The sequence below is a fragment of the Lathyrus oleraceus genome, chromosome 1 (genome assembly GCF_024323335.1).
Source record: "Lathyrus oleraceus cultivar Zhongwan6 chromosome 1, CAAS_Psat_ZW6_1.0, whole genome shotgun sequence".
In the NCBI taxonomy this organism is placed as follows: domain Eukaryota; kingdom Viridiplantae; phylum Streptophyta; class Magnoliopsida; order Fabales; family Fabaceae; genus Lathyrus; species Lathyrus oleraceus.
This window is the reverse complement of record NC_066579.1, coordinates 388,127,004-388,141,318: the sequence shown is the minus strand read 5'-3', so window position 1 is coordinate 388,141,318 and position 14,315 is coordinate 388,127,004. Positions and strand designations below refer to the sequence as shown.

Below are 14,315 nucleotides of genomic sequence, written 5' to 3'. Positions count from 1 at the left end.
ATAATAACAATATATATATAATTTTGAAAGATTAGAAAATAAATAGAAATAAATGAAATGAAAGTAAATAAAATATTTAAATATTGTAAAATAATTAAACAACTATCATTAGGAATTAAACTATTCAATATATATATATATATATATATATATATATATATATATATATATATATATATATATATATATATATATATATATATATATATATATATATATATATATATATATATATATATATATATATATATATATATATATATATATATATATATATATATATATATATATATATATATATATATATTATAAGTATATATGTAAATATAAATAATAAAAAAAGAACAAGTCAAAAAATAAAGAAAATGGGTTGGTAGTGGGGAAGGCCCAACTCTGGGCGCTGTTGGAAATAAAGGGGGTTTTAAATAGCAAAAATGGTCTTTGGGCCCAACCTGGGTTGGCCCAAAACGAGTCAGCAAGGCCTAGTCAACCATTGACCTTGTGAGGAGACTCTGGACCACTAGATCAGAGGACTTTGATCCAGTCAACAAATCAGATGGATGGGCTATGAGGGTACGCTAGCATATGGTGGGGGGATCCACACAGGATCCCCTGGTAGACTCCATGGGCAACCCTGCGTGGCACTAAAAGGAGGGGCCACTTGGCGCCCATGCTGCCGTTCCAGCCCACCATATAAAAACCAAATTAAGAGAGAGAGAGCATTGATTTGCTCCTCTCGTTCTCTCTCTTCACTTCTGAAAACAATGTTGCTCTGCAACCGCTTCTTCTTCTCCGTGACCACTCATGGCCCACACGTGCTGGAGAAGACGGTGGCGGACGACCAACCATGGCGGCGCCGCCTTCTTCTCCGGTGACCGCCACCCCAAAACCAAAATATCAAAACACAAACCCTCCTTATTTTTGGCCCCTGAACCCAAATCCGACATCCTTTTTTCAAACACTCTCTCAAATGGCCAGATCTGCACCCAAAGAAAAAAATCAAAACTTAAACTCTAACTCAAACTCTCTCTCTCTCTCTCTCGCGGCCAGACGAACCCTAGTTCGCTCTAACCTAAATAAATATAAATACGAGCCTACCACCGGTTGAAAACCTTAAACCTAATCCTGAGATTAAGCCTCCTATAGTCACGCTTTGAAGAAATTATAACAGGGGTTTCGCTCAGTATGGGGAGGCGAAGACGATGGTGCAAGAAATTTAAACGGGAATGAAAAATTTACTTAGTTGGAGTCAAACGCCGGCGACGTCTCCCCACCGTATTCGAGATAAGTCGTTTCGTCCTCTTAACTCCTTTTCGTTTTCCTCTTTCTTTGGTCTGGATGATGTTTTTGTTGAATGCTCTCTTGGTTTCTTTTGTTTGTTTATGGGTTTGGTATTTTTTTAAAAAAATTTATTTTGCTCGCTTTTTTTGGATTCACCAGCCGTGTGTTACTGTTAATTTGTTGTTGTTATATATATGGTGAATGTTTAGGTTTTGAGATAACTTGTTGGGTTATCTCTTTTCCAGAATTTATGGGATGATTGTTTTGTGGATTTAGAGTTGGCTGGATTGGATAATGGAACGCGTTCTTGGGCGTTTACTTTGGTTCACTGTACAAAATATTAACCTGTTCAACTTGTTAATTTATTTTTCAGTTTTCCATAAGTGCTTATTTGATAAGCCTTTTTAATCTTTGAGTTGGTTTTGTAGGTTTGTAAAAGGTGAAGCGACATTGATTTGAGAGGAAGTTCTGCGCCTACTTTGGAGACCAATGGATTTGGGGGCGCTGTGAATTCAACAGATTTTGGAAATGTCTTTGCAAGTTTGCTGCTCAACCTGCTGGATTTACAGCAGTTTCCACTTTTCTCAAATTTCTTTTGATGTAACAGAACTTTTTGGATAAAGTGCATTTGGATTATGTATTGGCTGTTTGTAACATGTACAATTTTAATTTGAAACCATTTTTGGATAATTATGTAACCATTTTAGATTATTTGGAATATTTTGGACTATTTGGAATATTTTAGACTTTAAAATTTATTTGTGCAATTAATCTCTTTTTTAAAACACTTAAACTTTGTATTAATTATTTTACTTGTGTTAAACAAAAATGCTTAGACTTTAAATCAAACTGAAAATGGATTGGGCCATATTAATCAAATTGGACTTTCAACTTGGTCACCTCTAATTATGTTTATTATTAGCTTAAATGAGCAACATGAAATGTGCACCATAAGCAATATCAAACAATTCCAAAATGAGCTTTAAAACATTGTTCATCGCCATAGTCTTTTCCAACAATCCACCTTAGCTTAAAACAAATTCTTGTTTAAAAAATGCAACTTGAATTTAGATATTTATGAAGGATTGAGACTTTTGGCATAAACATTTGGGATGTGGAAATGAGCTTAATAACAAGTGATCATAGAAAATAACCATGGCTCTTAATACTTACTGATAATCAAATGGATTTTCGATTAGTAATGTAAAAAGATTCAAAACACACTTTGCAATATTAATTATGGACATGTCTATGTGGATGGGCCTTTGTAAAACCAAGAGTTCTTATGGATAAACCAAAATGGGCCTTGTTAACCAAAAAACTCCCACAATGCACATACTATCCCATGCTTCAGCAATGGCAATAAGAGACAAATGCAACAGATGTCTTCTTAAGGATCTCAACAAATGAAAATGTCACTAACATTTGATGTCCCCAAAGGTTGAGAAACTCTAAGATAGGACTTATGTCTTAAGATATAATTCATGTCTTATAACATTGGGTAGTGAATGCTGGTTGAAGATTTTTTTCCTTACCCTGACAAAATTGGGGTATGACAGCTGCCCCTATTTAATTACCTTGAACCGGAAAGTAAGAATGACATCAGTCTTCGTGCATTCGCGGTGGGAGATAATTGAATATAAAAAGACCCAAATTTTGTCCTAGGAAGTGCAAGGAAGAAAATACAAGAAGAAAATGCAGTGAGAAATGGTAAAAGACATTATCCTACAGTAAAATGGAACAGTCAAGACTTTCTAGGAATCGTCAGAACAGTATCTTGGACGTCATAGTCGAGATATGTTAGTAATGGAATGACATCCCTAGCTAAATCTCAAGACTTTTCCAGGATGCTAGCATAGTATAAAGAAAATCTGGCATGAGACTCTTCATTTTGATGAAGCAACATCTCAAACAGTAAAAATGAGATTCTCTGTATCGGGTCGAAACAACATCTTATATGATAGAATTAAGATATTCCAGCAAGGGAAAAATACCTTAATTGAATCTAAGATTTTCCGAGGATATTAGAGAAGTATCTCTAAAAAACCTGAAATGAGACTCTTCATATTGATGAAGCAGCATCTCAAACAGTAGAAGTGAGATTCTCTGTATCGAGTCGAAACAACATCTTATATGATAAAATTAAGATATTCTAGCAAGGGAAAAAATACCTTAATTTAATCTAAGACTCTCTGAGGATATTAGATCAGTATCTCGAAAAAATCTGAAATGAGACTCTTCATATTGATGAAGCAGCATCTCAAACAATAAAAGTGAGATTCTCTGTATCGGGTCGAAACAGCATCTTATATGATAGAATTAAGATATTCCAACAAGAGAAAAATACCTTAATTGAATCTAAGACTTTTCGAGGATATTAGAGTCGTATCTCAAACAGATAAATGAGATTCTTCAGATAAATGAAGCAGTATCTCAAACAAATAAATGAGATTCTTCAGATAAATGAAGCAGTATCTCAAATGTTCGCCTGTTGGGGGAAATTTTTAAGAAAGGACTCCTTTTGAGGGAGATTTACTAGAAATGCTCTGCAGGGGGGAAAAGCTCATAAGAGACTTTTTAGGGTAACCTCTGCTTGGGGAACAATGATTGTAAAGAAAAATGCTGGGAATATCATTATTAATTATAAAGTTTGAAAAATGATTTGCTGAGAAATAATCCCACGAGGAGGGTAATAACTTTATTTCGAAATGAGGAATGTTCAAGATATACATGAATGACCTTGGATCCTGATATTTTATATTTGATTTTTGTATGACGTTCCACTTTAGGTGGGAACAACATGCATGGAATGATGCATGAGATGTATGTGAGTATGCAATTGCTGGGGATATTTGGCTGTGCATGTAGGAACGTGAATGATTTTTTATTTTGTTGAAATTCCCGTTTTGTGGGAGTGTTATGCATGCGTATGTTGATGACTGGTACGACTGTGTTTTTTTTTTAATTTTTGTTTGGTTGGAAAACCATTTATGAATGATTTATATGATGCATGTTAGAATGCAAATGGGTAATTGGATATGCACTGGTTAAGACATTTTTGCTTTGAGGTATGATGCCAATAGTGTGGACTTTTGTTATTGGGGTGACCAATGAAGCTCAGGCTTTGATGCCCCTACTAGGTGGTTTTGGGAATACATTTGGGTTGCTCCAAGTTACTGAAGGGTTCAGACTTCTCAACACGTGATACTCCATCCATGATTTATCAATGTTTCTGCTGGAAATGCAATGGAGCCTCGCCCCAGTTTGGCTATACCATGAGTATATTTATGAGAGGTGTGAATTAGTGGTTGAAAGGAACATAGGTATCTGCAAACAATCATACACCTTTATGAAAAACAAGAATGAATCTTGGAGACTAAAGGATTCGTCCGCTTACTGTTTCAAAAGAAATTTTACCACTTTATTCGAACATGTGTTTTATTTTCTCCAATAATTTTTAAAAGTGATGTTTATCAAAAATAAAAGGTACTTTGCAAACAAACAGATAAAATACAAAAAATGATTTGGGCACATTTTGTTGAGAAAATTTCTCTTTTATTGATTTGACCCTTAAATGGGCGATTGTACATAAAGATGCAATTCCTTAATGAGGTAATTGTTGTGCATAGAAACAAAATGGCAATGAAAATTGAGTTCTTATTGAGTTTCCACACTGCTATGATCTTTATGTCTTTGATAGTTCGAGCACTTTGCTTTTGAAAAATAAGGTAGATTGATTCTTTGTCTTCGAGGGGTATGTCAGATGTCTGTAAGTACCGCTTTTTGCCTTGGAATTAATCCATAACTTTTGCCTGGACCGCCCTTTCGGGTTTTCGATCCACCGGGATACCCTTTTTTGCCTGAACCGCCCTTTCGGGTTTTTAACTCAGCGGGTCAATTCTTTTATTTTTATCCCTAATTTTTGCCTGGATTGCCCTTTTGAGTTTTCAATCCACCGGGATAGCCATTTTTGCCTAAATCGCCCTTTCAGGTTTTCGATTTAGCGGCTTTTATTATTCCACTTTTTTAGGCGAAGTACTTTTTAACATCATCAGTATAGGTGGGAAGCGGCAACTCATCACCGTCCATAGTTGCTAGAATCAAAGCGCCTCCAGAAAAGGCTCTAACCACCACAAATGGACCTTCATTATTTGGTGTCCATTTCCCTCTAGAGTCTTTGTGAATAGGCAAGATTTTCTTCAGCACTAAATCTCCCTCTTGAAACACCCTAGGACGAACTTTCTTGTCGAATGCCTTTTTAAGACGCCTCTGATAGAGTTGACCGTGACCTAACGCTTTCAAGCGTTTCTCCTTAATAAGGTTGAGCTCGTCGTACCTTGATTGAACTCATTCTGCCTCGTCTAGCTTAGCCTCCATCAAGACTCTCATTGAAGGAATCTCCACTTCTATAGGGAGAACTGCTTCCATACCGTATACCAAGGAATAAGGGGTTGCCCATGTTGAAGTTTGTACCGATGTGCGATAGCCATGTAACGCAAAAGGTAACATCTCATGCCAATCCTTGTACGTGAAAACCATCTTTTGGATGATTTTCTTGATATTTTTATTCAGAGCTTCAACAACCCCATTCATCTTAGGTCGATAGGGTGATGAGTTGTGATGCTCAATCTTGAACGTTGCGCATAACTCATCCATGGTCTTGTTGTTGAGATTGGACCCATTATCAGTGATGATTTTGTTGGGAATCCCATATCAACATATGATGTTATCTTTTTAAGAAACGGGCGACTACGTGCCTTGTGACATTCTCATAAGATGCGACTTCCACCCATTTGATAAAGTAATCTATGGCCACCAAGATAAATCTGTGTCCATTTGATGCTTTGGGTTCTATCATTCCAATCATGTCGATGCCCCACATAGAAAAAGGCCAAGGTGATGCTATGACATTCAGCATGGTAGGCGGTACATGTATTTTGTCAGCATAGATTTGGCATTTGTGGCATGCTTTGGTGTAATGATAACAGTCGGCTTCCATCGTCAACCAGTAGTAACCTTCCCTTAGGATTTTCTTTGCCATGGCATGCCCATTGGCGTGTGTACCGAAAGACCCTTCGTGTATGTTCCTCATAAGCTGATCAGCTTCGTGTTTGGCCACACATCTTAACAAAACCATGTCATAGTTTTGCTTGTACAACACCTCTCCGTTCAAGAGGAACTTTGATGCCATCCTCCGGAGGGTCCTTTTGTCAAGGCTGGAAGCCTCTGCCAGATATTCCCGCTTCTCCAAATACTATTTGATATCAAAGAACCAGGGTTTACCATCTGGCTCTTCTGCTATTGTCAGGAAATGAGCAGGTTCGTCAAAACGCCTAATTTCAATGTGAGGCTGATGGTTGGGCCATATTAATTTGTACATGGAAGCCAAAGTTGCTAAGGCATCTGTCATCTGATTCTCTTCTCGAGGAATATGAGAGAGAGTGTTTTCGTCGAATTTTGGGAGTAGCTTCAGCACGTAATCCCGGTATGGGATCAGGTTAGCATGTCTTGTTTCCCAATCGCCCCTAATCTGATGTATGACTAGCGCGGAGTCCCCGAATACTTCTAGCACCTTGATCTTCAACTCAATAGCTTCTTCCAACCCTAATATGCAAACTTCATACTCAGCCATGTTATTTGTGCAGGTAAAACAGAGCTTTATGGTGAACGGTAGATGGAAATTCTTGGGAGACATCATCACTGCCCCAATTCCATGACCTATTGCATTCGAGGCACCATCAAACATGAGCGTCTAGCCTGCTCTTGGATCAAGACTCTCCTCTAGTTCGGAGTCCTCCTCATCCTTAACAACCATGATGTTCTCATCTGGGAAGTCAAACTTCAAAGATTGGTAATCCTCCAGTGGTTGGTGAGCAAGATGGTCTGCTAATATGCTTACTTTGATTGCCTTTTGCGCAACATATTGGATATCGTATTCTGACAACAACATCTGCCACCGGGAAATTCTACCAGTGAGAGCTGGTTTCTCGGATATGTACTTGATGGGATCCACTTTAGATACCTACCAAGTCGTGTGAGTTAGCATGTACTGCCTGAGACGCTTAGCGGCCCATGCGAGGGCACAACAAGTCTTCTCGAGTAGTGAATATCTGGTCTCACATTCATTAAAATTTTTGCTCAGATAATATATGGCATGCTCTTTTCTACCAGTCTCATCTTGTTGTCCTAATACACAACCCATGGACTCATCGAGCACGGTTAAATACATGATGCGAGGTCTCCCTTCTGCAGGGGGCATCAGAATCGGTGGCTCTTGCAAATATTCTTTGATTTTATCGAAGGCTATCTGGCAGTCATCGTTCCACTCCACACCTTGATTCTTCCTCAGAAGCTTGAATATTGGTTTACATGTTGCAGTAAGGTGAGAGATGAACCCGGAGATGTAATTTAGTCTCCCTAAGGAACCACGAACCTCCTTCTCAGTCCTTGGTGCAGGCATGTTCTGAATGGCTCGAACCTTATCGGGATCTACTTCAATTCCTTTTTGGCTTACGATAAAGCCTAAAAGCTTCCCAGATCGAACCCCAAATGTGCATTTGTTAGGGTTAAGTCTCGATCTAAACTTCCTCAGACGAGTAAACAGTTTCCCCAGGTTAGTGATATGCTTTTCTTCTGTCTGGGATTTGGCAATCATGTCATCGACATACACCTCAATCTCTTCATGAATCATGTCGTGAAAGAGATTAACCATGGCACGTTGATATGTTGCCCCAGCGTTCTTTAATCCAAACGGCATTACTTTGTAACAAAAGGTGCCCCAAGGGGTAATGAACGTGGTCTTCTCCATGTCTTCGGGATCCATTTTAATTTGGTTGTATCTAGAGAAACCATCCATAAAGGAAAATACGGAGAACCGAGCTGTGTTATCCACCAATACATCAATGTGAGGTAATGGGAAATCGTCTTTGGGACTGGCTCTATTTAAGTCTCGGTAGTCTACGCACATGCGGACTTTTCCATCTTTCTTCGGTACTGGTACAATGTTGGCAACCCATTGTGGGTACTTGGTAACTTCCAGGAAACCAGCATCAAACTGCTTTCTCACCTCTTCTCTGATCTTGAGAGCCATATCAGGTCGAGTTCTTCTTAGCTTTTGTTTGACAGCGGGGCATTCTTCTTTAAGGGGAAGCTTGTGATTCACAATATCAGTATCTAACCCAGGCATGTCTTGGTATGACCAAGCAAACACGTCGTCGTATTCGTGGAGGAGCTCTATCACTCTTGTCCTTACTGTATCTTGAAGTGTGGCACCTACCCTCACTTCTCTCTTATCTTCTTCTGTTCCCAGGTTGATAACTTCAACGTCTTCCTGGAGTGGTTGAATGACCTTCTCTTCTTGTCTGAGTAATCTGGCCAACTCTTCAGGGAGTTCGCAATCTTCCCCCACTTTGTCTTTAGCTTGGTAGATTGGATAATCAAAATCATACTAGAAAGTGTCGTTATCAATGATCTCGGTGGTGTTTCTGCATGTTATGATTTATGCAGTTTATTTAGAAAGTGCGTACATAAAAATTGATGACATTTTTGTGATAAAAATGAAAGGAAAGGAACAAAAATTTGGATGCAAATCGTCATTTCATTAATGATAAAAAAAACTCTTGAAAAAGATAAAGGAGGCTCTACAACACGCCGTTGTGCCATGGGCAGAGCACAAGGTTTTGTCTAAAACGATAAAATTACTTTTGAAACATTTGGGGAACTTCCATATCCTTCCAATTCGTCAGCTCTTCATTAGGTGCGGCTTGTCGCATCCAGCTAGACACCCCCTCTTCGTGATCTTCTTCATTGATCATTTCTACCTGCTTGCCAAAGATGTGGCCATCACTGGTGAACGTCTTTTCTACAGAAGGGATATGTGCTTTGTCATGTTGGTTACCGGCTTTGTTTGATCACAGGTCATACCCCAGGCCAAACTTGTCTCGTTTCTCTTTCACTTCCACCACTTTGCCCCAGTCTCGAGCATTTTCACTTTCCATAACAGCCTTAGCTCCTTGCCACGAGGCCATGAATGGTCCAAATTTCGGGGTCTCCAATGTCTGTTGGATGACCATCATATTTACCACTTCCAAGGATTGGAATGGTGTCTCGGTGATCTCGCCATCCACCTCGATATATCGAAAAGATGTTAAGTGGCTAACCAAGATATCTTCCTCTCCTCCAATCACAATCATTTTGTCATTCGTAATGAATTTTAGCTTTTGATGTAGAGTGGAGGTGACAGCGCCTGCAGAGTGAATCCAGGGTCTCCCAAGTAGGCAACTATAACCGGGATGTATGTCCATGACCTGGAACGTGATATTGAAAATAGTTGGACCTATCTTGCTCGGTAAGTCAACCTCTCCTATCACTGCTCGCCTTGAGCCATCAAATGCCTTTACGATTAGGGTGTTGGGCTTCATACTTATCCCTTCCATTGGCAGCTTTATCAAAGTTGTCTTTGGTATGACATTCAGTGAGGAACTTGTGTCTACTAACACCCTTGATAGTATAGTGTCTATGCATTTCAAAGAGATACGTAGGGCTTTGTTATGGTTCTTTCCCCCGATCGGCAATTCATCATCATTAAAACCCAAGAAATTCCCAGTAGTCATACAAGCTATCACATCGTCAAACTGTTCTATTGTTATATCCTTCGTGATATATGTGGCGCTCAATACTTTCAACAGTGAATTCCTGTGTGCTTCTGAGTTGAGCAATAAAAATAAAATGGAGATTTTTGAAGGTGTTTGATTTAGTTGGTCCACCACCTTATAATCACTCTTCTTGATTATCCTCAGAAATTCCTCAGCCTCTTCACGAGTGACCGCGGCTTTAGGAGACAGGTGTATGTCTTGAATTTCTTGATTAGGGACGGGGATCTGGACATCAGCTTCCTTCCCTTTAGTCTTTAAAGAAGTATCAGCAGTTCTTGGCGCGAATACTGGGCCACTACGTGTCATTCCTGTTGGCCCTACAATTGAAGTGACATTTGGTTCATTGATCATCAAAGGTCGGTCTTCCTGCCCCTGCTTAAAAGCTCTGGGTTGATATATCCACGAGACTGCCTTCTCATCTTTATATGCGAATGGTGCTGGAAACTTTATCACCAATGGGCTTATAGGTATTTCCACCTTAACCTCATCATAAGGGATGTCCACCACGTCTATCTCTTCCTGGCGGTTGCTCTTGACACGACAGTTTATTTGTAACTCGCCTCGATCCAGGATTTGTTGTATAAAATTCCTCAACTCTTTATTGTTCTCTTCAGCAACTAGCTCCTCCGGGAGTAGTCCATTTTTCAGCAATTGTGCTCCTATCCTGGTGATAGGGGTTTGAATCTCTTCAACCTTGCGGATCAATTTGCCTTGGTCACTCTCCTCAATGGCACTGACGGAAGCATCCTTATGTGTTGGCATATGATTGGTGTTCACGTTCTGGCGTCTCGGAGTGAAAGAGACGACCTTTTCTTCGATCAAGTCGTGTACCTGATTTTGAAATGTGAAACAATTCTCCAAGGTATGACCAGGTGCTCCTATGTGAAACTCGCAATGGGCGTTAGCATCGTATCCGGGTGGATATGGAAAAACAGCTAGTTTTAACTCCCTCAATGTTAGAAGGCCCTCCTTTTGCAAATATGGGAATATCTGACTATAAGGTACTGGTAGGGGATCAAGTTGCCTTCTTGGAGGTCTTGGCTTGAATTGTCTTGGCGGTGCAGTGTTTTGCCGATGATGATGTTGTTGATGTTGCAGTTGATACACCTGTTGTTGTTGCATTGGCTGTTGATATGGTATGGGTACCACAACGGCGACTTGGCCATATGAAGCCTGTTTCTTCCCCTTGTAGCTTCTGGATATAGTGTTTGTTTCACCTTCTCTTTTCTTCGGGAAGCCTCCAGAATACTTCTTCGGTGCACTAGGGATTGCCACAGCTCCTGGAATTTTTCCATCCCTCAACCCTTTCTTTATGAGATCTCTAATTGTGACTAGATGTGCGAAGTCAAACGCTGCACTACTCACCAATCTATCAAAGAATGGGTCCTTCAAGGTGTCTACAAATATTCTGGTCATTTCCTTTTCAGACAATGGTGGCTCTACCTGAGCAGCCAACTCTCTCCACCGCTGGGCGTATTCTTTAAATGACTCACTTTCTTTCATAGCCATCCCTTGCAACTGCATTCGGTCGGGTGCCATATCTAAGTTATATTTGTACTGACGGAGAAATGCGTCAGCCAAATCCTCCCAGCTTTGAATCTGCCCCTGCTCTAAGCTCATGTACCATCTTAGAGATGCTCCACTCAGACTGTCTTGGAAACAATGTACAAGTAATTTGTCGTTTTTGGTGTGAGCAGCCATTTTCCTGAAGTAGATTACCAAGTGGCTTCTTGGACAAGTCTGTCCTTTGTATTTCTCGAAATTAGGAGTTTTAAATTTAGCCGGGATGACTAAATTTGATACCAAACGCATGTTCATGGCAGAAGCGCCAAAGATATTATTTCCTTCTATGGCGTTGATCTTCTTTTCCAAGGCACGGAGCCTGTCTGCAGCAGGATTTGGAAGTATCTTAGGCTTCGATTGATCAGGCATATAGAAAGCATCGTACTGGTCATCTCCAATTTCGGATCCAGGATGAGTAGACGTATCAGAAGTTTCTGCATGATCCCCATCTCCTTTTCCTCCTACCGGTATCTAAACCAATCTCTTCTTGGTAGGGACGTAACCCTCGTCTTGGGGGTTCAGACCTGGTGTGCTATCATTCCTTTTTGCCCTTGCTTCTTCCTCCTCAATCCTCTCTCTTTGAGAAATTGAGAGCATTGTCTCCAACAGCTGATCCATTTTTTCTTGGATCATATTGATGTCTATCCTCATGGTAATTTGGTTAGCCTCAACTTGCTCTAACGTCATCTTGTAGTTGCTTCGCGTCTCGTATCGGTGTTGATTAGTCAGTGTGGCTGGATAAAGGGTAAAAAGGTTGGGTAAGTTTTCTTGAATTTTTATGAAGCATGATGCATAATGAAGATGCGAATGTTTTGCATATTTTATTTTCAGGGAATCATTCGAGTTCCATTAGTTGTTAGTAATTCAAAGAAACAAGAAATACTTAGAATAGCAATAATGGAGTAATTTTTAAACGTCATTCATTCAAGTACATAACATAGGGGTCCAAAAAGGCCATAGTTTAAAATACATTTGTTAAAGGAACAAAATATAAGACATAAGAAAATTAAACTGCAAGCTTTCTGGCTTGGAGCTCTTCTAGTTCCTCCTTGAATCTCTTCATAAACCCTCTACATAGCAGAATGAAACTGATTATGGCTGGAGGAGTGCTATCTTCTTTCAACTCTTCAACTGCGTCTCTTAACTTCCACGGTAATTCTTTAGCCGCCCAATTACAGAAACCCACTAGCCCATCGAGCTTTGCACGAAACTTATCCCTATCTCCTTGCAAGAAGTCTATGGTCTTCTTAAAGGATTCATAATCTTCGATCATATAGTCTCTCTCTTTCAACCATATGAAGTTGTCTTGGCGTAATGACTCTAGCTGGTTCTTCCAATAGCTAACAGACTCTTTTGCATCTCTTACTTCTCGACACTTTTCCTCCCATATCATGGGTGAAAACCTAGAAGCTTCGGTGGCTATGTTTTTGAGTCGGTGTTCCTGATCTACTTCAGCCTTTGCATGACGAACAGAATTGGTGAGTTCCTTTATCTGAGCCCCAAGTGTATCTCTTATCGTCTTGTTTTCCTTTATGGCTAGATGCCACCAACGCTCATTGTCTTGACATTCTTTTTGGGCTCTTCGTAGTTGACCCTTAAGAGTATCTAGATAATGGTCAGCTTGTTCTAATCGCACTTTGATCTTTTTTCTCTTGTGCTCCTCTTTGTTGAATTTTTCCACATGTGCCTGAAGTTGTGCCTCTTTTATCTCAAGCTCCCACTTCATGGTGTTCTTCTCATTGATGGTCTGTTGGAGTTTTATTTGCAACTCTTCATTCTCTTTTTCTAATTTTTCCATGATGGTGTTGAGTTCCTCCACTTCTTCAATAGGGACATGGGTAAGCTTAGGTCCAGGAAGAGGTATAGGTGTCAGAATGGCAAATGGCATTTTAATCATCTCCACCCTTTCCTTTATCCAATGAAAATATGGTTCTTTTGTAATCCCATTTGCTCTCCCTAAATCATCTTTCCCTTTTCGATTGACATTCTTCCAAGCCTCTTTGATTCGTTGGAACAAGCTAGGATTCTCAACCCCAAAATTAAGTAACAAGAAAGCTTCCAAAGACCTTGCCTCTGGAGGGCCTTCCATTGGGTAGCCAGGTTGTCTGAGTGATAGAACCGGGTTGGCATTCACACATCCTTGAGTTCCAATAAGTGGTATATTAGGGAAATCCCCACAGCTGAATATGATGTCCATGTTGATGTATTCTTTGGAATACCAAGAAAGATATTCGGATCGGAGTGATCCCAATCTCTGAGGCCAACTAACATCTGTTTGTTCAACTCAAGCACCTGTCTTCGGAAGATGTTCTAGAAACCACTGATATAATAAAGGAGCACAACAAGCAATCATTCCCTTCTTCTTAGTGTACATATGGCTTATGTGATGGTAAACATCAGCTAACAAGGTAGGTACTGGGTTTCCAGTAAGGAAAACACAAATGGCAGCCATGTCTATGAAACCATCCATATTCGGGAACAGGACGACGCCATAGATGGCCAATGCAATGGCAGAGTAACAAGCATCCCAACTTTCTGCTTTTAATAGGGTATAAGCTCTCTCCAAGATAAAACTTAGTGAAAATCCTTTGGTATTCCCTTTGGTCTCTAGGTTAGCCTCTGCTTCTTTTTCATCCATGTGAAGCGTGCTAGCAATGATCTCGAGGGGCAAAGATTCATCTATCCCTTCAAATAGTGGCCTGTTCTTCATAGGGATCCTAACAAGACGCTTGAATTCTTCTAACGTTGGTGCTAGCTGGAAGTCTTGGAATGTGAAGCATCTTAAAGGTAGGTCATAGAACTAGGCCAAAGTGATTA

At 39.8% G+C, this 14,315-nt stretch overlaps 2 protein-coding genes across 2 annotated transcripts; both read right to left on the bottom strand.

The window, feature by feature from the left end:
• Nucleotides 1-749: 749 nt before the first annotated feature.
• LOC127109180 (uncharacterized) lies at nucleotides 750-11,351 on the bottom strand. Its single transcript, XM_051046040.1, has 2 exons — nucleotides 10,050-11,351; nucleotides 750-980 (listed from the first exon to the last, which is right to left on the bottom strand). The coding sequence occupies exons 1-2, from the start codon at nucleotides 11,349-11,351 to the stop codon at nucleotides 750-752; spliced, it is 1,533 nt and encodes a 510-aa protein (XP_050901997.1).
• A 1,153-nt stretch (nucleotides 11,352-12,504) lies between these two features.
• On the bottom strand, nucleotides 12,505-13,587 carry LOC127109164 (uncharacterized). Its single transcript, XM_051046039.1, has 2 exons — nucleotides 13,135-13,587; nucleotides 12,505-12,990 (listed from the first exon to the last, which is right to left on the bottom strand). Exons 1-2 carry the CDS (start codon nucleotides 13,585-13,587, stop codon nucleotides 12,505-12,507), a joined length of 939 nt encoding a protein of 312 aa, XP_050901996.1.
• Nucleotides 13,588-14,315: the final 728 nt, after the last annotated feature.